At 38.8% G+C, this 24,258-nt stretch overlaps 1 protein-coding gene across 1 annotated transcript; it reads right to left on the bottom strand.

The window, feature by feature from the left end:
* Positions 1 to 558: 558 nt before the first annotated feature.
* Positions 559 to 22,228, bottom strand: LOC110935529 (disease resistance protein RUN1). The gene is made up of 4 exons (XM_022177909.2): positions 21,191 to 22,228; positions 2,870 to 3,965; positions 2,483 to 2,779; positions 559 to 1,847 (listed from the first exon to the last, which is right to left on the bottom strand). The coding sequence occupies exons 1-4, from the start codon at positions 21,688 to 21,690 to the stop codon at positions 654 to 656; spliced, it is 3,087 nt and encodes a 1,028-aa protein (XP_022033601.2). The 5' UTR covers positions 21,691 to 22,228; the 3' UTR covers positions 559 to 653.
* Between the last annotated feature and the right edge of the window lie 2,030 nt (positions 22,229 to 24,258).

The raw sequence follows: 24,258 nt of genomic DNA on the forward strand, positions 1-24,258 counted from the left end.
AGATATATTGGGAGTTGGGAGAGCTGTTGATGATGATAATGAAACTTGTTGTCTGCTATTAAGTGTAGATATTAAGGGTGGGGGGGTGTATTATGGACTTTTCACAACTGTGAAACGGTAAAACTGACGGAACACTGACGGCAGAGACTCATACTGTTATGAATTTATAAAGTCAGGGGCTCAAAAAACCAAAAATTTAATTTAGGGGCTCAGGTTGATGTTTGGGACATACCACAGGGACGCAAATTGCATTTTTCTTTTCTTTTCTTTTTTCACAACGTGATACATGTAAAGTTTTATTATTATTATTATTATTATTATTATTATTATTATTATTATATTACAAAGTTGATACTATATCGTAATGATTCGAATCGGTAACAACCATATACCCGACGCAACGTGCGAGAAATTCCACTAGTATAAAATTATAAGTGGGGTGAAATTAATGGCCACCTTTAGACTTACGTTGCACTATTAATATACATTTATAAATAATGTTGCACTATTAATTTACATTTATAACTAATAAATAAGACGAAAAAGAAAATCAAAGCCTTAAATCAATATACTTCATGCTAAAGCCATAACAGATTTGTTGGTAAAAAGTATAAAACACGAGGAAGTAAAATGTGGACATTGATACACTTTGTTTATTTTACATCTTTCAAAGAATAGGGCACGGAAAAGTACATCATTAGGGCCGACGATGAGTCATGTTGAATATTTAAGGTAGGTGTATAACCAGAAGAATAAATTGTTGGTGTTTCCTTTATACCACTTCTCCTTTTCTTGTCAACGAGCCTAACTCCAAAACCTAAACACCCACTAATGTTAAAGGAAAGAGCTTTGTATGTTTGATCCCACCATACACTTTGTCTCAATGAACCAAATGAAACATACACCATCCATGTACATTTATCAACACTGTTACCATCACTCTCCTCCCAAAACACATCATTTTGAGAATCCATACCATTCGTCTCGTCACTCCTACTTATCGTTAGAGTTAGACCATTGTAAAAACTGGGCAAAATGGCACACATTAAGAAACCAGAATAGTCATTGCACCAGTTCTCTGGTAGTTGCAGGGTACATTTATTCTCTCTAAGTAGAGGGGTAAACCCCTTTGCAATCTTTGCACCTGTAAGTTGCAGAACCATATAGTGGTTTTCAATAGCCAAACATACCTCAAGCATGGATTCTAGTAATTTCTGACTATCACTTATGATGCTCCCATGCTTAAGTGACACTTGACATAAGCATCTACAGTTCTTGTGACAATCTCCAAAAGTTGTAATTGACTTGCAGTTCTCTGCTTTGAGAATAGTTAAACTTGATGGGAGCTCGGGCAATTCAAGAAGCTTTTCACAATGATACAGGTTGAGGAGTTTGAGTCGAGTAAGTTGTGAGAGGCTGAAATCTAACCGTGAAAAATCATTGAACACCAGACTAAGCTCTTGTAAGTTTGATAACCCAGCAATACTAGATGGGATTTCTGCATATTTGAAATGACATGTATAGAGATCCAGCTTTGGTAAGCTCCGTAGAAACTGACGCCTTGTCTTCACAATCTTCGGGAACACAACAATATTATGACAACTACTTATTTCTAGAGTTTTGAGGTTTTCCATGTGGACAATTGTTGGAAACATTCTAAGCTTGGAACAACCACGTACATTTACGTGCTGAAGACTTTTATGACTTCCAAGTGATTGGTGAATCTCTTCTAACTTAGGACAGTCGAAGAGTGTCAACTTTTGAAGACACGGGAGTCCATCAAAATCCGGTGTTCTGAATAGCTTCTTCATCCCAACGAGTTCAAGAACTTTCAAATGTGGTAGATGCTATAAATTACACAAAAGTTGATGTCAGATTTTACAGTTAGACCATACGTAGTGGGGCGTGATTTTTAAAAAAAATTGAAAAAAAACGCCCCATAATGCCCCCCACCCCATTACACTAGGCGTTATGGGGCGTTATTTTTTGAAAATTTGCATGTGGGCGTTTAAATTAAAACGCTGAAGAGAGAAGGTGGTGGCCAATGAGATTTGGACTTGTGGTCAATGGTACTGTTGGCTTTTTGACTAGCCAATCAGCATCAACTCTTTTCTTTTTTTCTTTTTTTTTTTGTTTAATGATTGGTAGGGGCATTATACCCACTACACCACTTTTGCTATAATGCCCCATCGCTGACTAGGACGCCACGTGTCGGATAATGCCCCATGGTGGGGACATTATAACCCACTACCACTACACATGGTCTTAGTATGATTTAATAAGTTGTATTTTCTGCTGGAAAATTTTAATTAGCAAGAAATGGGGCAATTGCTTTATTTTTTTAAACTTTTTTTCTTGCTGCCATTTTCATTCTCTTATATAATTAAAAATAATCCATCTATCGGTTACCTTTTATTTTCAATTTGTATAACGTTCACTCAATACAGTCTACTATTTTTAAATGTTCAATCAAATGCATTACCTTACAACCCTTCCAAACTTCTTTTTGAAAGTTGTCTTTCAGACATAGAACAACAAGTTTCATTGGTTGGAAACTGGCGGGAAATGGACTTAGAGGATACCCACGACAAGCAATATACCGCAACTCATTTGAAAGAAAAGTAGGCCCTTTGACATACTCATCCGTAGCGGTCATCGACACCGTAAGGTACCTTAGTTTCTTTAAGTTTGAAACTATTTTACAAAATTGTAATCTATGCCGAAGATCATGTCTATGTTCAGAATCATGATATTGTATGGCTTCAATCTGGTCATTTTCCTACAACAAAGAAGAAAATTACATATGTACGGATTGTGTATAATCTGTTCACATACAATATAATGTATATTTGAGAAGCTTAACATTTACCATTGGTGCGTCCCCCAAACACATGTTATTGATATCTTCACTTTTCCAAATTCTGCTATGTTTGTTCGGATTGTTAGGATGTTTCCCTCTAACAATGTAATGTCCCATTTCTTGAACTAGATCATGCATATCAAGCGTACCATCCACAATATTTATGAGAGCTTTTTGTCTCAACACCTCTATCCCTATTTCAGGGTGCAAATCACAAGCTTCAAGTATTTCCATTGCTATATCTTTCTTACACCTTCTGAAGAAACATGCAATATCTAAAAATAATACTTTTTCCACAACTTTAAGTCCATCATAGCTAATTTTTAGCTTATCCACAATCTCCGTTTCTGGAATATCTTTTAGTCTATCCAAGGTACTCATCCACGCCTTCGTATCTTTGTCGAATAGAAAAGAACCTAAAACTTTAAGTGCCAATGGGAGCCCAGCAGCATAAGAAACCACACGTAACGAAAGTGTCTCATAATCTTCCACCGGTTCTTTTTTGTTATATGCATGTTTATTAAAGAGCTGCATTGCCTCGTCATCTGATAATAATCTAACATGACACACCTCGTCTACCTTGTGAGTTCTTAGCAAATGTGCATCTCTAGTTGTGATTAGTACTCGGCTCCCACTACCAAACCAACTATGTGATCCGGCTAACGCTTCCAGTTGGCTAAGGTCATCGACATCATCAAGAACTAGCAACACTTTTCTACAACATAACATACTTTTTATCATGGTTTTTCCTAGATCGATACTGTGTACTTTCACATCTGTTTTGGAAAAAGCTGACAAAATATTTTCTTGCAATTTTTTTAAACCATCTTTGCTTGTTTCCTCCCGAACATTCTCAATAATGTGATGACCTTCAAAATAGGAAGAGATTCCCATATAGAGCGAAGATGCAAGAGTAGTCTTACCACCTCCACCAACCCCCCATATCCCAACCATGCGCACACCATCTGACCCAATTTCTAATTGTGATTTCAAATATTGTACGCGGGTCGTCATCCCAACAAGATCTTCATTAGCTTCTGAATTTAAGGGGGACAATCTGTGAACAATAGTTTCAACAATTTCTTTGATGATTCTCGACTCATGCCTGCAAATTAGATTTATATGGATGTTAAGTCACATAGAGGTAACTTAACCCATAAATGTGAAAGGATACTCCTAAACCATCTTAACGTAAAAGAAAAAAGCAAAATAAAAAAATATCTACCAATCTAATAAAGTGACCACAATACAGATAACAATGCTTAACTAAAAGAACATGAGACTAGCTAGTAGTGTTTTTAGTTAAACTATTTATTAATAAAATATAAGACAGTACAAAAAAATTCTATTTATAACTTTTTTTATTATTGAAACGTACACTCATTATCGAGGATCAAACAATTATAACCAGTTCAAATATTCATAACTTCACAAGCCTAGCTCAAGCAGAGTGTTGCCTCATTTAGGTTCGTCTAGCAAATAAGGCAAGACCGAAACGATATAACCTATAAAACTAGCAAAAGGAGTGAAGATCTAATGATACTAATGCTTCACAGTGAACTCTAAGGGTCACTTTGTAATTAGTAAATAGTAACTTAAGTTTGTAGTTGTAACTTATGTAATTATCTAGGGATCAATTGTGTTAAGTTTAAAACCTAAGAGCGTTCACATCCCTTCCGTTAGTTTTTGTGAGGGTGTTCTTTATATTATAAAAAGTGGTTGTGAGTGGAGGAGTGATAAAAAGTTATTGTCCATTTGTATATTTGAGGGTACATTATTCAGCCTCTATAATTTTTTAATATATGTTAAAAGTAGTTGTCAGCAGGAGAGAAAAAAAGTAATGACAAAATGTAACAAACGTGTTACTTAATTGAAATGAGAGAGAAAATTTAGTTGTCTTTAGTGTAATTATATAGAAAAAATAGTCGAAGAGATGTGAATGCTCTTATACCCATCAAAGTGAGAAGTTGTGTACAGTTGCATGCGTCCACAATAGTCACATCGATTCAGAATGCGCGCCAAGACATCTGAATTCCAAAACGTTGCGATGATTAGAAGGTGTAGTTTCAATGTATATATATTGAGTTTAGTATTTCAATTGTAAACGTTAGATCGACACATCCTATGCAATTAAATTGTAGTTAATGTCAAATTCATTCTTATTTCATCTTGTTTTCAATATTAATTGTAAGATTTGGGCCAACAACTGGTAGGAGAGCATTAGGCTCTTCATATTTATTCATCAACTGATCAAATTCACAAATCATAAGGATTGTAGGAGGTAAATCACAATTAGGGTTTCATTGCAAGGGTTGTTATGTCATTTTATGGCAACGATCGGGTTTTTGATTTGTGGGTATAATGAACCAGGGAGAAGAATAAAGAGTAAGGGTTGTCACGTTTTTTTCGTTCTCAAGGATTCGTGAATCCAGGCTTTGTTTCGGTTAGTTTTTAAAGGAAATTATTATGATTTTATTTTAATTGGCTGTCATATTACTGTGATATTCTATTTCCTTTTTCATGTTTCCTTTTTCATGTATTTAACCTCTTGTACGAGGCCTTTGTTCTTGAATAAAAAGAAACCCTAAATTGAATACCAGTTTTTATATGGTATCATAGCAGGCTACTATCCTGCTCGACAAACAAATCCGAAACTCTACTATCTCTCACTCTGATCGACATCCATGGGAGACGACTCATCCAACGATTGGATAGTTGATTCAGGTTGTACCGAATACATAACATACCAAGCTGAATGGTTAGAAGACATGATGGTTTCCACTTGTGAACCTCCTGTTATGATCCCGAACGTTGATTCTATACCTGTCATGAGTAAAGGAAGTTGCTATATACCAAGTGGAAGGAAAATTAAGGAGGTGTTGCATGTTCCAAAATTTAAGTGTAACCTTTTATCGGTGAGTCGTTTAACGAAGGATCATCAATGTGCGGTAATTTTCCTTCCCTAATTCTGTTTCATGCAAGATTTGCATTCAAGGGAATTGATTGGAATGGGTAAATGTGAACGTGGACTATACTGGATCAAGATGGTGGATAATAGAAGAAAGGCTATGATGGCTTCGGTGCAGGTATAACATAAAAGGCTTAGTCATACTTCTAGTAATAAACTTTCTCATTTTGATTTTGCAAAGAATGCTTCTTTCAAAACTGTTGATTGTGATTAGTGTGCTAAAGCTAAACACACCCGATTGCCTTTTCTTATAAGTTCTATCAAAAGTAAAGAATGTTTTGAATTGTTGCATTGTGATATTTGGGGAGGATATAGAATTCCCTCGCTTTCGGGGCAAACTATTTTTTAACAATCGTGGATGACTATAGTCGATCCGTTTGGGTTTTCCTACTAAAACACAAATCTGAGGCGGGTAACCGTCCTAACATTTTTCAACAAAATGATCAAAAACAATTTGGAAAATTGATTAAAAGAATCCGTTGTGACAACGGGGAGAATTTTTTTAAAACCGAATGCATAGCTTTTATGCCTAACGAGGCACAATTCTCGAGACCACTTGCCCACACACACTGCAACAAAATGGTGTTGTGGAACGCAAGCACAAACACTTACTCGAGACTAGCCCTAAGATTTGAGGCAAATCTGCCAACAAGGTTTTGGGGGGATTGTGTCATGACAGCTGCCTATATAATCAACCGTCTCCCGTCGAAAACCATCGACAACAAAATACTATTTGAAATTTTATTTGAGCAAAAACCTGACTATGAACATATGAGGGTCTTTGGTTGCCTCGCCTATTTTAGAAATACCGACACGAATGGGGACAAATTCGAATGGAGGGGGAAACCCGGAGTGTTTTTGGGTTATCCACCAGGAACGAAAGGATACAAAATATATGATATTACCCGCAACAAAGTGGTGGTGTCAAGAGATGTAAAATTTGTAGCAAACGTCTTCCCTTTCGGGAACTCAAACCGTATTGACAAAGAGAAAAATAAGAAGTTTTTTTATTTCTCGATATATTAGGGGTCTAAGGGTTCAAATCATGGAGTCTGTGAATCTTTTTGACCCGTTAACCATTCCAGAGGCGCACCAACAGGCGTTGGCCTTTGAGAAACAAAACCGTCGGGTGAACAATTCATTTACCCCTGCCGGAGGGAATGTTGGGTCGGGCAGTGGGGCACCTCGTGGCGGGCCTAGTCATCAAAGGCCGGGGGTTAACAATACCGGGCCTACTTCTAAGGGGGCTAGTAGTAGTGGCCCGAGATGTTTCAATTGTGGTGAAACGGGCCATTGTCAAGCTGAGGCAGATGTGGATGACTGGCTTAAGCATAACATCTTCCACTCAACATGTACCATTTTGGGAAAGGTTTGCACGTTTGTTATTGATTCGGGAGGTTGTGATAATTTGATATCTGAAGAGGCACTCCAGAAGTTGGCTTCGAAGACAGAGAGTCACCCCAAGCCTTATAAGCTTCAATGGCTTAAAAAGGGAGGTGAAGTAACGGTATCTAAAAGAGCCCTTGTTTCTATTTCTATTGGGTCCACATATAAAGATGATGTTGTGCGTGATGTGGTCCCTATGGACGCATGTCACTTATTGTTGGGTAGACCTTGGGAGTATGAGTGTAATATAGAGCATCATGGGCGGTCCAATACTTATAGCTTTTTGTTTGGTGGTGTGAAGATAACTCTTGTTCCTAGCAAGTCTAAGCAGTTAGCCACAAAACATTCGTGTACTTTGTTGACCATTAGTCAGTTTCAAGATGAGCTGGAGGAAGCAGATAATGTGTTTATTTTGATAGGGAAAGCTGTGCCCGAGGAAGTCGAAATTCCTGAATGTATGGTTCCATTATTTGAGTTTGTTGACGTTTTCCTTGATGGTTTACCTGCCGGATTGCCACCCTTACGAGACATCCAACATCACATTGATTTGGAACCGGGAGCCCAGCTACCCAATAAGCCCCATTGCAGAATGAGCTCAAAAGAGCATGAGGAATTGCGTCGGTAGGTTGAAGACTTAATTTCTAAGGGGTATGTTCGGGAAAGCATGAGTCCTTGTGCTGTTCCTGCTCTGTTGACTCCAAAGAAGGATGGGACATGGCGTATCTGTGTTGACAGTCGTGCAGTCAACAAGATCACTGTGAGGTATAGATTTCCAATTCCCCGACTTGATGATTTACTTGACCAAATTAGCGGTGCCACTATTTTCACAAAACTAGACTTGAAGAGTGGGTACTACCAAATTCGACTCAGGGCTGGTGATGAGTGGAAAACCGCCTTGAAAACTCGTGAAGGGCTGTAGGAATGGTTAGTGATACCTTTTGGTTTATCCAATGCCCCTAGTATGTTTATGCGGGTCATGAACCAGTTGTTTAGGCCCTTTATTGGTAATTTGTGGTGGTCTATTTTGATGGTTCTTATTTATAGCCCTAATTTTGATGAGCATGCGAAGCATGTCCGACAGGTTTTGGCCTTGCTCCGTAGGGATAACTTGTATACAGCCAAAAAGAAGTGTGTCTTCATGGTCCCCAAGGTCCTGTTTTTGGGGTAGGTTGTTTCTGGTGACGGCATACAGGTGGATGAATCGAAGGTAGCGGCTCTTAAGCAATGGCCAACTCCTACTATGATAACTGAAGTACGTAGTTTCCGTGGTCTTGCTTCATTTTATAGACGGTTCATTCGAAATTTCAGTTCCCTTATGGCGCCAGTGGCTGACTGTAAGAAGGGGAAGACTTTTATATGGACTGAGGAGGCAGAATTGGCTTTTCAGTTAATCAAGGAAAAACTTACAACAACGCTAATTCTAGTATTGCCAGATTTCTCTCAGGTTTTTGAGTTGCACACAGATACCTCGTAGGGTGGTATTGGGACAGTCCTAAGTCAAGGGGGGCGTCCAGTTTCCTATTTCAGTGAGAAGTTAACTGGGCCAAAGTTGCATTATAGCACTTACGATCTTGAATTTTATGCAGTGGTCCAGGCTGTGAAACATTGGCGTCATTATTTGTTTCACAAGGAGTTTGTTTTATTCACAGACCATGATTTGTTGAGGCATATCCGCAATCAAGATAAAGTATCACATAAGCATGCCCGGTGGATGGCTTTCTTGGAAAAGTTTACTTTTGTTGTGAAGCATAAGTCTGGAATTTCGAATCGGGTGGCGGATGCCTTGAGTAGAAGGAGTGACCTGCTTGTTTCTATGAGATTTGTTGTACCCGGGCTAGACAGTCTCATTGAACAACTCACAACAGATCCATATTTTTCTATTATTTTGCAGGACGTGCAATTTGGGAAGAGGACATATTTTCTTATGCATGACGGTTTTCTTTTTAAGGAAAATCAGTTATGTATTCCTAATTCCAGCCTCCGCCTTCAAATAATTAAAGAATTGCATGGTGAAGGGCATGTGGGGAGAGACCGTACTTTACGATTGGTGCAGTCTTCTTATTTTTGGCCTACTATGCGCAGGGATGTTGATCGGTTTGTTAGACGTTGCAGGATCTGTCAAGTTTCAAAAGGCACAACTACCAATGCGGGGCTTTATATGCCTCTACCCATTCCTCTGCATCCTTGGGTAGATATTAGCATGGATTTTGTGTTAGGATTACCCCGTACTGAGCGCGGTAATGATTCGATCTTTGTATTAGTGGACCAGCTTTCAAAAATGGTGCACTTTATTCCTTGCAAAAAGACTACAGATGCAGTTAATGTGGCTCAGTTGTTCTTTCGGGATATCTATCATTTGCATGGTTTGCCATCCTCTATTGTTTCTGATCGGGACACCCGTTTCTTGGGTCATTTTTGGCGCAGTCTATGGAAAATGGTGAACACTCAGCTTAATTTTAGTAGTGCCTACCACCCACAAACTGATGGGCAGGCGGAGGTTGTTAACCGGTCACTTGGTAATCTTTTGCGGTGTCTTGTGAGTGATCATGTGAATTCTTGGGATCAAAAGCTGTGTCAGGCTGAGTTTGCTCATAATTATGCTATTAATCGGAGTACTGGGTTTAGCCCGTTTGAAGTGGTCTATTCTGCTAAGCCTCGTGGTCCTCTTGATTTGATGTCACTTCCTACCCCAGGTTCTGTCCCCAAAAAGGTGCACGATTTTGTGGTGGGGTTACATAAAGTTCATAAAGCTGTGTAGGACAACTTGGCCCACGCTAATTCAAAGTACAAGCAAGCTATAGACCAAAAGCGTAGGCAAGTTGATTTTGAGGAGGGTAACTTTGTGTGGGCCATTTTGACAAAGGATCGTTTTTCAGTTGGAGAGTATAATAAGTTGTCAGCCAAGAAGATTGGGCCAGTGGAGATTGTGCAGAAGATAAATTCTAATGCCTACCGTCTGAAGTTACAAAGCCACATTCATTGTTCTGATGCTTTCAATGTCAAACATTTGCTTCCTTTTCATGGGGATTCGTCTGATGATGAGGTTGCTACAGATTCAAGGTCGAATTTTGTCTACCCAGGAGGGACTGATGCGGGTTCAAGTGTGGAGGAGCGGATCATTTTGTATTTGGAGGCCCAAGATCGTGTGACAAAAGGTGTTTCACTAAAATGGCTCTAACTTGGGCTACGGGAGTCCATTTTAGGCGTGCGGCCAGGCGAATCGATCGTGAGAACGAGCTCCATCTTGTTGCAAACGCTTATGGCGGTTTGGGTCATCGTCCGGGCCAAAAACGTTTATTTCTATTTGTTATTTACCTTTTTATGTTTTTTTCAAGGTTGGAGAACTCGCTAGTCGCTAGTCGGCCGGTGAAGTGGGGACTAGCGACTACTCGGGATTACTCGGGATTAATCAGGATTAATCGGATCGGGTCTTTTATATGTAATTTTCAGTTTTATGTATAAATATATACATTTTTATAGGTAAATATTTTAAGTAGCTAGGTTTTAAATCTTACTCAACTCATTTATTTAAGTATACATGATTAATTGTTGGAATTCAAATGATTTGGTTGGAAACTGACCGGAATTTAGAGGTTTTGGCTGGAATATACAGGTTTTTTGCTGGAATCGTCGACTTTTGGCTTGCCTAGTCGGACCTAGTCGTGCCTAGTCGGACCTAGTCGGGTAATGGACCGATTTAAGAAAAATTACTCAGTAACTGGACGACTAGCGATTAATCGCCGACTAATCGTCGCCTAGTCGCGATTTTTACAACACTGGTTTTTTTCGGTGTTTTGGGCATTTTGTTTTTGGGTTTGTGTTTGGCCCATGGGACTTTTTGTGGCCCATTTCGAATTTCTTTCATTATTTATATTTTTCTCTTATAAGTTGAAAGATCAGACTTGAATTTTGAAATTACTCAATTTTCACTTCAAATGTTGTGCCCTTTGGGTTATATTTTGGGGGTTGGGGAAGATCAACACGGGTATTCGCAGAATCAACGTGTTTTGCTCTTCGTTATCATAACACACGCTACATCAAAATCTTAGGCCATAATACACATATGAGTGGGCCTGAACCACTGATTTCGGATAATACAACCCGGGTTGAAAGTACAAAGGGAATAAATGATAATGGGCCGACTGTCTGTTTCTGATGAAGACCAGGTCCAACAAAGTAACCAAATAGTGGATGATCAGGTTGAAGCCAATATTGAATAAAATTACCATACTAAAAACCAAATAGAAGATGAAACAATCCATATAGAACCACAACCAATCAGATAGCAAAGAGTCAGAACTCAACCAAAACGACTTGGTGATTTTGTTGTTGATCTCCCACCATCCATAGATCACACCTTGTCCACTTCCAGTCAGGAATTCTCGACGGTTCACCCTTTTTCCAATTATGTCTCTTACAAAAAATTTTCTAGCTCTCATAAGGCCTTTTTGGCGGCCATCAATTCCCACGATGAGCCAAAAACTTTCAAACAAGCGGTGCAAGACGAAAGATGGAAAAAGGCCACGCAAAAGGAAATACGAGCTCTTGAACAGAATGGAACATGGACTTTGGAAACTTTGCCAAAGGGAAACGAGCCATAGACTCCAAATGGGTCTACAAAATCAAGTACAAACCAAATGGAGAAGTTGAGAGATACAAGGCTCGGCTAGTAGCAAAATGTTTTACCCAACAGGAAGGAGTGGATTTTCATGATACTTTCGCACCGGTGGCAAAACTGGTTACTGTTAGAACTCTATTAGTAGTAGCGGCAAAGAAAGATTGGATTGTTTACCAACTGGATGTAAATAATGCCTTCCTACACGGAGATCTCCATGAAGAAGTATACATGAAGATTCCTCAAGGCTTTTCTAAGGAAAACGAATATCGTGTTTGTCGGCTCAAAAAGTCTCTTTACGGGTTGAAACAGGCCTCCTGCAACTGGTATGAAAAGTTTACATCTACGCTTCTTAGTCAAAGGTTCAAGTAATCTAAGGCCGATTATTCCTTATTCACATACAAAGAAGAGAACTCTTTTGTTGCAGTCCTCATTTATGTTGATAACGTCATCCTGGTAGGAAACGATCCCATGAAAATTCAACAAACAAAGAAGTACCTTGATAAACAATTCAACATCAAGGACTTGGGAAGATTAAAATATTTCCTTGGAATCGAAGTCGCTAAAACATCTGAAGGGTTGGTTCTAAGTCAGCGAAAATTCACTCTGGACATATTAGAAGATAGCGGGGATGATGGGTTGTCGACCAAGCTCCTATCCTATTGAATCAAATCTAAAACTCGACAAAGGTGAAAAGGAGAATCGAGTAGATGCCACCTCGTATCGACGCTTGATTGGCAGAATGTTATATCTATAGGTTACAAGACCAGACATTGCCTATGTTGTTAACGTGTTAAGTCAGTTTGTGGCTGACCCAAGGAAAAATCATATGGATGCTGCAAATCGGGTACTGCGTTACTTAAAAGGAACAGTAGGAAAGGGTATTTTACTCCCACGAGCTGGCGAACCCGTCTTAACTGCTTACTGTGACGCAGACTGGCTTGGATGCCCCTATTCTAGACGATCGAGAACCGGATATCTTCTCCTTTTGGGTGGTGCTCCTATTTCTTGGAAGTCCAAGAAACAATCTCTAGTCTCTCGTTCCTCTGCAGAGGCTGAATATAGAGCCATGGCATCCACCGTTAGTGAAATCTTATGGGTCCGATGGTTACTTAAGGATCTATAGATCATCCAACAACTCTCTTCTGCGATAATCAAGCAGCTCGTCACATTGCTAACAACCCAGTTTTTCATCAACGAACCAAACATGTTGAGATGGACTGTTACTTTGTTCGAGAGAGAGTTGAATCCAAAGAAATTATGACAATTCAAATAAACAGCAAAGATCAGATTGCAGATTTACTCACAAAAGGTTTGGGATCTCAGCAACTCCAAACATTACTTGTCAAGATGGGCATTCGAAACTTACATGCTCCATCTTGAGGGGGAGTAAAGGAAAATATTATGTTTTTATTTTATTTAGCTGTCATATTACTGTGATATTTTGTTTCCCTTTTCATGTTTCCTTTTCCCTGTATTTAACCTCTTGTACGAGGTCTTTGTTCTTGAACGAAAAGAAATCCTAGATTGAATACCAGTTTTTATAGTTTTTACAATTAGGTGTGGGCCATGAAGGAAGATTTGAAACCAAAGGGTGTACCGAAAGAATCATGGTTTTCCAATACAAGGTTTAGTTCAGGTTTGCAACTCCAATCTTAATTTAGATTTTTTTTTGTATTGGGTAGTCACAATTTAGAAACAAAATGTATATAGGGTTTTGGAATTATATATTGTCAAAGTGAAACACCGAGTGGTTCGAATCAACAAATTGTACTTCATAAGGAACTAGGGTCTTTGTCTCAATGCTAATGTCCAATTTTAAAGCCTACAAATTATAAAGTATGAGTTATACGCATCAAAACCATATTGGAAGCAAACTAACTATGGGAAATGACTGAACCTACGAAAGGAACACAACTAGACGTAAAGAAAGACATGGCAACAATCGTTTATTTATTACAAGCAATACTGGACTATGTTTTATTGAAAGTGCCTACCCCCCATATCCCAACCATGCGCACACCACTTGACTCAATGTCTAATTGTGATTTCAAATCATGCAAGCGGGTAGTTATGCTGACAAGACCATCATCAACATTTGTATTCAAGAGGCCTAATCTATTCAAAGTTGTATCAACAATTTTTTAATGAATTCTGCTTCATTAGTTCACAAAGAGATAGTCTAACCCATAAAGAGATAGTTTAACGTATAACAACATTGATTCACAAAACTGAAAGTGTGCTCAAGATCCATTTTTAATGTACCAAGAAATTAAAATAAAAAAACCTTGATGGATTCATCAATTAATTATGGTTGGAATTCGTTAAGTTGCTTTGAGTTCATGATCTCTTGGGTCTATTGGTGTCTTTTATTTGTAGAAATTTGCCTAGACAGGAAGGGGATGGGTATGGGATTTTAGTGCGCTTATATTATATTTAGAGTTAACTTGGTTTTTGCTTCATGTGGTTTGATAATTCTAACGCTTTTGTCTCAATAGTTTAAAAAGCGTCATTTTCGTCCGTGTGTTGATTCTTTTGGCAGAAAAACTAACGGGCGTGATTCAGGGATACCTAAATTGAATTAAATATTAACCATATCTTTTATTTATTCAGATTTTCATTTTCCTAATCTTTTTTATTTTGTCTCCTATTTGATAAGTCTTGTGGTTGAACTATAAATAGGGGAATTAAGGTTTATTGTTATGGGAGTTTTTTATTGAATTTTATTGAAAAGGACATTGTTCTTGGAACCTTTGGTTCATATTATCCTCTTTGATTATCAATAGTTTCTTGAGCCATTTGATAGCACATGAAACTGCATCAGGTGGTATCAGAGCTATGGTTTGTCAAATGGCTCGACGTGGAGATGAATACTTTCTTGATCATAGATTCCCCGACAGAGGAAACGACAGAAGTATGTTTGTTTCACGTGCTCGTGGAGAAGATCGACACCCTGTTCGTAGAACCGCCGACCGAGGCGACAATAGAGTTGATTCAGATTCACGGGATCTCAAGATCAAACGACTCTGACAACGAGTCTAAGATCTTGAAGAGATCAAACGACTCAGACAACGAGTCCGAGATCTTGAAGAGATCAAACGGCTCCGCCAAAGAGTCTGAGATCTGGAGTTACGATGGGAGATGCGTGTTAAGGAAACTGAATCGGGAACCATCGTCCGGGACGATGTGAACAAGGAAGAGGAGCATCCTTTCTGCCATCCCCACCCCTGGTTCTTCGAACCTATATATCAGAAGAGTTTGACGGGTGACGAAATAGATTCGAGTAAGATCCTTTGGGACGAAAACGATGGCGAAGAAGAGATTGGTTCTCTTCAACTGACGAAAGATGAATCAGGTAAGTTTGTTACTGATGAGATAAATATTAGTTATATTGAAAAGAATGTTGGTAGTGATTAATCGCTAAACATTCTTGCTTCGGGTAGTGCGGCGGTGGTTAAGGGTGGTAATAGGGTTGCTAATAATGGTTGTTGCATCGCCGGCTAAAGATACAACATTTCCATTTATTGAGCCGCGAATCATGGATGAATTGAATGTTTTTTTGATAAACACGGAAATTAATTATATGGCATCTCCATCTTTTGATTCGAAAATTCAAATTATCAATATTAAGGATGATGACCACAATGTGGATAAACCAATGGAAAAGATGGAGTCTTTTTCAATTATGGGCGATAATCAAAAGTTTGTGGTGGGCCCCATTGCTGGTCGTGGACAAGAAGGTTGCAACTGGATGGGGCATGCATGGTTTATCCAAAGTGGCTAATGGCGAACACATGAAAAAAAATAGAGATGCATTGCATGTGAACGAGCTGAATAAGAAGAGTCAACAGGATAAACAAAATGGCTTTGGGTCAAGGAATTTAAGTGGTATAGTTGATGGGCCACAAATGGGTGGATCCGTTTCTGAATCGCTAGTGAACAAGAAACGGTTAAGTGCTCTTTTTGACCTAGGTGGTACATGCCTAGAGTCATGCGAGACAACTGGTGAAGTTGAGTTGTTAAGGCGGGTCGTTATGATATAAATCGGAATTTGGTTGATGTTCCTTTTGATCCAGGTGGCTTTGGTCCGAAGGCAAAACTCGAGGACGAGTTTTTTTTGAAGACGGGGAGTATGATGCAGGGATGCCTAAATTGAATTAAATATTAACGATATCTTTTATTTATTCAAATTTTAATTTCCTATTCTTTTATATTTTGTTTCCTATTTGATAAGTCTTGTGGTTGAACTATAAATAGGGGATTTAGGGTTTATTGTTATGGGTGTTTTTGATGGAATTTCATTGAAAATGACATTGTTCTTGCAACCTTTGGTTCATATTATCGTCTTTAATTATCAATAGTTTCTTGAGCCATTTGATCGCACGTGAAACTGCATCAGGGCGTGTCGTGGAAAATGGAAGAGCAAGAGGCTTAGGATTCGTTTGAAGATCGTGGGACGGATCAACAGGTGGCTATTGTCTTTGTTGGTGGATGATATTATCGGTGTAGGTTGTTCCTATTGGCATAAGTATCCCCTCGGACTTGCTCCTAGACGGACGGAAGAAGATTCATCAAAGCGGAAGGATTTGAATCTAGTCGTGTCTAGCAAGAAAATAATAAAGCGATAGAAACGGGAAGCTTGTTTTTTCTTTGATCGGTGGTCAAGAATGGTGTAGTTTGGGTGACCTGGGAAGAGGGATATTGAGATTAATCAAGGGATTGTAGTTGTCAATAATAGTGCAAATGTGAAGAAACTGGTCTTATTATTTATTTAATTTAGGAGATAAGGATTAAAGACGGGTTATAGATAATTCTTGGTGAATTATTTATTGAGTAAGTGTAGGTTTATTAGATATGTTTATCAGGTTACTTATTTTATTATTTAAAATAGAGTTTGAGTTTGGTTAGAATTAGGATAAGTCTAATATAAATAGAAAGTTATTATTGTAATTTGTGTGCTTCATTGATAAATAGATAAAAGAGTGGAAGGATTTGTTCAATCTCGTGTTTGTGTGTTCGATCAAAGGGCTTGATTTCCAACATACGTTTCAGTCAATAATCACAAAAAAAGACGTCATGGGCGAGTCCTTCCCACAAAAGATTCCGAGTTCTTGTTTTACGTTTGTTCTGATTGATTACTGATTGTCCCTAACAGTAGCTTGAGTTTGCTACACTGTTTTCTGCAAATCACAGTTCTCATGCTTTTCTTCATATCCGTGTGCATCACCTATTGCTGGCGAAACCCCTGCAACATCGAATGAGATACAAGAGATCGTCTACTACGAGCCACCGGAGGAAGAGATCCAAATCTACTTAGGGAAGTCAGAACATAGTGTTGTTTTTTTCCTGATGGGAAAAGAGTGGTAAAAGTAGGGTACAAGTAATGATACAACGTCGCATTGCAGGGGCGAGGGTAATCATCCGGGGTCACATCAAGATTCTAGGGTGGAAGTGGCGACGAATGGAATGGTCAATGACAATGTGATCAGAGAAGGATGGTACAATATAGTGTATGGTAGGGATGAACATTTGATACCTTATTTCCCGTACCAAAATACTTTTGGTACCAAATTTTTGGTATTTTGGTACGGTACCGGTAAAATATCGAGTTTTACCTTAAAATACAAGTACCGGTACCTAATTTTGGTGATTTTCGGTACTGGTACCAGAACCATGCTCATCCTTAGTGTATAGTAGTATTTTTTTCGTGGGGGGTTAATATTGTGTGACATAGGTGAGGCAAAATTGAGAACAAATAGAAATATGAAATGGCATGGAAAAAATAGGGGTGCCCAAAGGAACAAGTAAGAATTGTTTGAAGGGAATGAATCTAGGCGGAATAACTGATTTCATTCTGTTAAGCAACCAAACACTCTCATTTTCATCACCCTTAAATGGCTTATGGCATTACAAACTTTATTACCTCATACCATATACTACCTACTTTTTTTTGTTTTAGTGAAATTTTACTAATACACATTAAGTCAGGCTCTAAAAAGACCTCAAGTCTAGAAAGCTTCACAAAGGAAGTTCAAACATTTGTTTAGGTAGTGTATGATATGTATGAAATGACAGGTGTAATGATAAGGAAATGAAGAAAATAGTGTTTGGTTGGTCAAGAGAATGGAATCACCCATTACACAAACCATTCCATTCCCTCAAAATCATTTCGTCTGCCCCCTTTTTTTTCCATTCCATTCCCTCTTTCACGCTTCATTAACAAAACCACAACCCACCACCGCCACCACCACCCACCAACATTGCCGTCGCTATCACCCACCACCACCACCACCTCCGCCGCCACCACTACCATTGCCACCGCCACCGATGTGACTACTGACGTCGCCACCATTGCCACCACCACCGCCATTGTTGTCGCCACCTCCGCCACCCACCACCACCGTCGCCGACACCCACCCTCGCCTCAGCCGTCACCCGCCACCACCCACCACCGCCGCCATCACCCGCCACCAACTTTGACGCCACCCACCGTCACCCACCTCTGTCGTCGCCTCGACTACCGTCGCCGCCACCCACCTCCGATGTCACCAGCCACCGTTGTCGCCGCCACTTATTCCGTCCCCGCTGTCACCCATCACTATCGCTGCCACCACCCACTTCCTGCCTCCAGCGTCACCTGCCACCACCAACCGTCACCCACCTCCGCCCCCGCCATCACTCGCTACCACCCCCCGCTGCCACCCATCACCGCCACCTCCGACCACTACCACTGCCACCTATCACCACCCACCTCTACCGATTTTATTCCTTCTCTTTTCTTGCCTACCAAACAACACAAAGTAATGACTCATTTCATTCTCACATGGTAACTAAACACGACATGAAATGGTAATGATCCATTCCATTACCTCGTCGATTCCATTACTCCGTCCATTCCATTACGTGATACCAAACAAACCCTTAGGCCATACGGAGTGGGCGGCAAACTGGTGCGGCAAAAGGTGTTTGCTGCTCGGGAACACCGCCCCCAACCAAGTTTGCCGCGTGGGGTGATTATCGATCGGGGACAGAACGTCGCTCGGGAAAGGTTGTTTCAAACGGCTATATAGCCGTTAACATTAATAAAAAAAATTGAATTTTAAACTTTATAAATTAATATAAATCCATTTCCATCTTCACCAAACAAACTCAATCTCCATATTCAATACAATTCTCACTCAATTTTTCAAATCTTTTCAAATAAATGTAAGGCCCAAACAAAGGTGAAGGCAAGAAAAAAAATGTAGGGTCCGGTTCGAAGGTGAGGGCTCAAGATAAACGCGGTGGTTCGGGTGGTTCTAGTATGCCGTTTCATCCCCAACTTGGCTTTGCGAATCAAACCCAACCTCCATCTTTTTTAACCAACCCATGCATCCAAATTTCGGTTATGATAGCCAACCCCTCCAAAATTGGAAGCAACACGGTCCGACGATGGTTCGACCTGGTTTTTATGATTACTCCCTAGACGCCCAAAATGCTTTTGACCCGTTTGCTTTTCAAACCCCAAGCTTACAATCACCGAGAGACATACAGGATGACTCCGATGAAGAGTTCGTGCCAGATACCCAAGAGCAACATTATGATGAGGATGAAGATGTTGTGGTTCAAGAAAATCCCGTGAACCAAAATGAAGCTGCACCGGAAAGAAGAGGAAAAGCGAAATGGGAAAATTGGACGCCTAAACAAGAAGAGGCGTTGGCAAAGGCTTATGTTCATTGCACTTTGAATAAAAAGAAAGGCAATCAACAAAAGGCGGATGTTTTTGGAGGCAAGTTCTAAACCACTTCAATCAAACGGTCAGAGGAAGTAACCGAACCCACCATGCAAACAAAATTGAACACATTCAACGGTTTATATCATCAAGCTATATACTTTATTATTTATATACGGTTTATTTTTTCAATGAAGTATTTGGATTAAGTTGTTGTTAATTTATTATTTTAGGATCGTTTACCTCCTAGCGGGAGTGACGATGCTTTTGTAATGAAGCAAGCGCTAACGGAGTACAAAAGTAAAGAAGGATATGACTTTGCTCATATTGCGGCTTGGGAGGTTGTTAGAACAAATCAAAAGTGGTCGCCGATACCCTTGTTGGGTGAACAAAGCTCCGGCTCGAGTCAAAAAAGAAAATCGTCGGATTCGGGAAATTATAGAGCGGATACACCGAATGCCGAAGTCTCGAGCGGTATTCCCAACATAAACGAGGATCCCTCGCCAAGACGACAAAAGAGAAAGGAGAAAAAGGACAAAGGTCCATCTTCAAGAAACGAAGATCCAAGAGATATAACCGGTAGATTCGAAGAATACAAGACATTGAAAAAAGAGTTGATGGATATTAAACGTATGTGAGAAGAAAAATACTTGACCTTGGCGGATGAGCAACGAGAGGCGTTGCGACAAACAATGTACGACAAGGACTTGGAGACGTTTAATCGGCCTCACGACAGTGTTCACCCTTCGATGTCGGAAATCACACTCGCTAGAAAACGTGAGATCACAAAAAAATATGGATGGCCTTGTAATTTTTAGTTTTTTTTTTTAAACTTAGATTTTAATGTAATGTTTTTTTTTATTTATAAAGTTTGATGTTTTATCCATTTTATCTTAAATTAAAAAAAATACAAAATACAAAAAAAAAAGTTTACCACTTTAGCAAGTTTCTAACCATTGCCAACACTTTTCAGTATAGTTTAAACACTTTTCACTGATTGACGTGATTGGTTGATTTTTAGATTTACCACTCTCAAGTGATTAACCACTCTTTATACCCTTAGGTTCAATTAGAAAACAAGTCTAGAGAGAAATAACCTAGCCTATAAAACCAATCACAAGTCCGGTTCCTATATTATACAAAAAAGTCTTAAAGGAACCAAGCTCTATTTCGAACTTTCTTAATTTAAAATTTTAAACAATTCAATCTCAAGAAAGATTAGGCTCAGCTCATAAATACATACAATAGAAAATAAACGTCGCCGAAAACTTATATAAAGCAAGTATATTTAAGTTGTAAAAACATATATACAGAATTCAAAGAAGAAGAAAAAGAAAAGAGTTAATTATTGATTTCGTTCCTATGGTTTGTCAAAAATCACTATTTCAGTTCATTAGTTTAAAAATTGCGATTTCAGTCCCTGTAGTTTCACTTTCGTAACCATTTCAGTCCACCTCGTAACCATTTCAGTCCCTGTACTTACAGAATAATGGATTGAAATGGTTACGAAAGTGAAACCACAGGGACTGAAATGGTTACGAAAGTGAAACAGCAGGGACTGAAATCGCAATTTTTAAACTGATGGACTGAAATAGTGATTTTTGACAAACCACATAAACGAAAAAAGTAATTAACTCAAAAGAAAAATACCCGTTGGCAACATGTTTGGGTTCCCATCCAGCAAGGTTACTTGCATCAATAAGTGCGTTTCTCCACAACAGAGCTTTGTTAATGTTCTGTGCTTCTTGTTGGGCAAATGCCATTCCGAAATCCCCCTGTTGTTTTCTCACATCTGAGGGATCCACGTCATAGAAAATGGGAATCACGACTAGCTCGTCATCTTCTTTGCATTTCATAATATGTGCAAGCTCGTCCAAACACCATGAAGAATCAGCATAGTGTTTGGAAAATATTATGATGGCAATCCGTGATTCTTCGATAGCGTTGAAGAGGGATGGACGGATGAACTCACCCCGAGGAAGGGCTTCATCGTCCTTGTAAACGCTTATTAATCGAAGTTTAAGAGCTGAATACAGATGATCTACAAATGTTCTGCGAGTGTCTTCTCCTCTAAAACTAAGAAATACGTCATGTTTACATGATCGAGAAGAGGATGTGGGTTCTGAGTGAATAACTGATGAAGAGGCCATTTCAAATTTGTATGATAAGTGGAATTCAACCAACAGAAAAGCAAGATTTATGTGATCTGTTTTGGGTATCTAATGGAATGAGTAGTACATAAAGAGATGTGAGAGACAAGATGTGGTTCCCTGCAATATCATCACATTTAAGAAATTTCCATCTAATTTATTTATAACCAAATAAAATAATCAGAAAATGATATAAACCAATAAGACTAAAGGATATGGAGAGGATGGGCTTGGAGGGGATGAGCCGTCACGTAGGCGCCACGTAGGAGTGGCTTGGAGAGGATGGACCTAGGGGGTGGGGGATGAACCCCTTTGTGTATATATGTATGTATGTATAGGTATGTGAGAGAAGGAAGGAGGAGAGAGGACCGGCTACCCCGGCTGTGGGGTGCCGGTTGTGCCGAGCCGAGCCCCGGGGGGCGGTGTGGGGGACCGGCGCCGGTCCTAGCCGGGCCTCAGCCGGCCCCCATACCTTCTAGTCTAATAAAAACGTTAAAATGGTAAATTCACTCTTTGACCGCTTGTTCACTGCGTTCTTGTTTGCTACTGTTCTTTGGCAGCAAGTATATACTTTGGTGTAGAGTCTCCAACTTCTTTGCCTTTTCCTTTAGAGACATTCTTTGCATGCATCACTGTGGCTTCAAGGATCCAGAGAAGACGGTGTTCCCAGTAATTCTCATAATTGGTTGTTGGTGTTCGTGGAAAGCTCGGAATGGTCTAAAGTTCTGTAACAAACAGATTAAGATCGAGGATATTATCTACGAAGTGAAGTTGGTAGGGTTGTTATGGTTTCAGAGTAGTTCCAAGTTTAAGTCCGTTTCTTGAATAGATTGGTGTAAATTTGTAATTATGTAATCTTGTTTTTGTGGTTTGCTGGCCCGGTTTGGGTTGGCGTGTCCAACCCATTTGGACCCCTTAGAGGTTCTAAGGAGCGTGCAAATCCCAAAAACGCATAGTTTCTCCACCAAAAATGACTTCTCCCGTTAGGAATGCATTAAATATTTACCTAAGCCGGTAGACCCTTGAGCGGATCATACGTAGCTCTGAGATGCATCTTTTTTTTATGCAGTTTGCCTTTCAAAAAAAAAAAAAAAAAAATCTAAAATCTCATTTTGGTGAAGAGAGGCGGCGAATGAGACATTGGATTACAAAAGGCCACGTCTAATTATGAAGACTTTTGCTAGCCATATAAATATTTGATTGTCGTCTTTTAAAAATAAATGCGAAAAACTTAAAAGCTTGACATTTAACATGCTGTCCGTTTTAATTATTATAACGCGTTTTCTCAATGGTCCCTTAAGAATCAGTCGCAATAGATTTTAATAAACTCATCTTTTAATAGTTGTCAATAACAATACCGCCTTCAAAAATCTTCACTCACAGTCTCATCTTTTAAAAAAATTCTCGATTGACAATTTATATACAAGTTGATTTATAAATTAGGGTGGAGATACAATAGGAAGTTTATTTGGCTAGAAAGGCTAGGAAGTGATCTTGACCATTCATTAAGTTAATCAAGAGCTAAGATTAAATCAGGGAAATTGAAAGGAAGAAAAGAGGCGCGTGAGTTTGTTTAGGGGCATTCTAGTCAATCCAAGCCAATAATTTCTCTCTCCTCCAATTCCCCCCATTTTTTAAACGTTAATAACTCTTTCATACGACATTATTTTTTTATAAAAATTGCACCAAAAAAACGAGCGTTTTTTAATCTTTAAAACGAGTATACTATTGCTATATTTAAAAAAAAAATTAAAACCCAGTTGCGTAAAACGCAATAGAAAAACCACCAGTTACGTAAAACGCAATGAAAAAAAACCTAAAAATGACATTTTTCTAAAACGCAATGCACCAAAAACAAAAAGAAATGACTTATTTGTAAAACGCAATGGCCAGAAAACACAAAGAAATGTCTTATTTGTAAAACGCAATGGCCAGAAAACACATAAAAATGTGTTTTACCTAAAACGCAATGCACCAAAAACACATAAAAAGGTGTTTTACCTAAAACGCAATGCACCAAAAACACAAAGAAATGTCTTATTTGTAAAACGCAATAGCCAGAAAACACTTAAAAATGACTCATTCTAAAACGCAATGGACTGAAAACACCTAAAAAATGTGTTTTACCTAAAACGCAATGACTAAAAACACTTAAAAATGTGCTTTTTTTTTCTAAAACGCAATAGCCAGAAACCACATAAAACTCTCTTATTTCTAAAACGCAATGGACACATAAAACTGTCTGTCACTGTGAACTGTCTGAATTGTCTACGAATTACTGTCTTCGAAATGAGCCAATTTCTGAAAAATTAATTTTTCTAATGCGTTTTTAGTAATTGCTAACTAGTGATGATTAATATAACACATACATAACCTTTTAAAAATGATTATGAATATGATACACATCTATAACTATATAATTCAAAAACTAAAAGAAAAGTTAACAAAAAAGTTTAAATGGCCGATTCCAAGATCAAACAGACCATAAGGCTGCTATATCTTCAGAACCGAGAACCAAACTATATGAATCCTTAATGCTTTTATCACTTCTTAGAACAATAGTTTTTG

This window comes from Helianthus annuus, chromosome 4 (assembly GCF_002127325.2).
Source record: "Helianthus annuus cultivar XRQ/B chromosome 4, HanXRQr2.0-SUNRISE, whole genome shotgun sequence".
In the NCBI taxonomy this organism is placed as follows: Eukaryota; Viridiplantae; Streptophyta; class Magnoliopsida; order Asterales; family Asteraceae; genus Helianthus; species Helianthus annuus.

Bases quoted from the DNA above. Each gene is read 5' to 3' on its own strand.
- LOC110935529 (XM_022177909.2), bottom strand. From the start codon at position 21,690: ATGGCCTCTTCATCAGTTATTCACTCAGAACCCACATCCTCTTCTCGA. The intron at 2,780-2,869 runs GTAAATGTTAAG...TCTTTGTTGTAG, and splicing joins GTTTGGGGGACGCACCAATG to GAAAATGACCAGATTGAAGC. The intron at 1,848-2,482 runs GTAATGCATTTG...TGTAATTTATAG, and splicing joins AAGTTTGGAAGGGTTGTAAG to CATCTACCACATTTGAAAGT.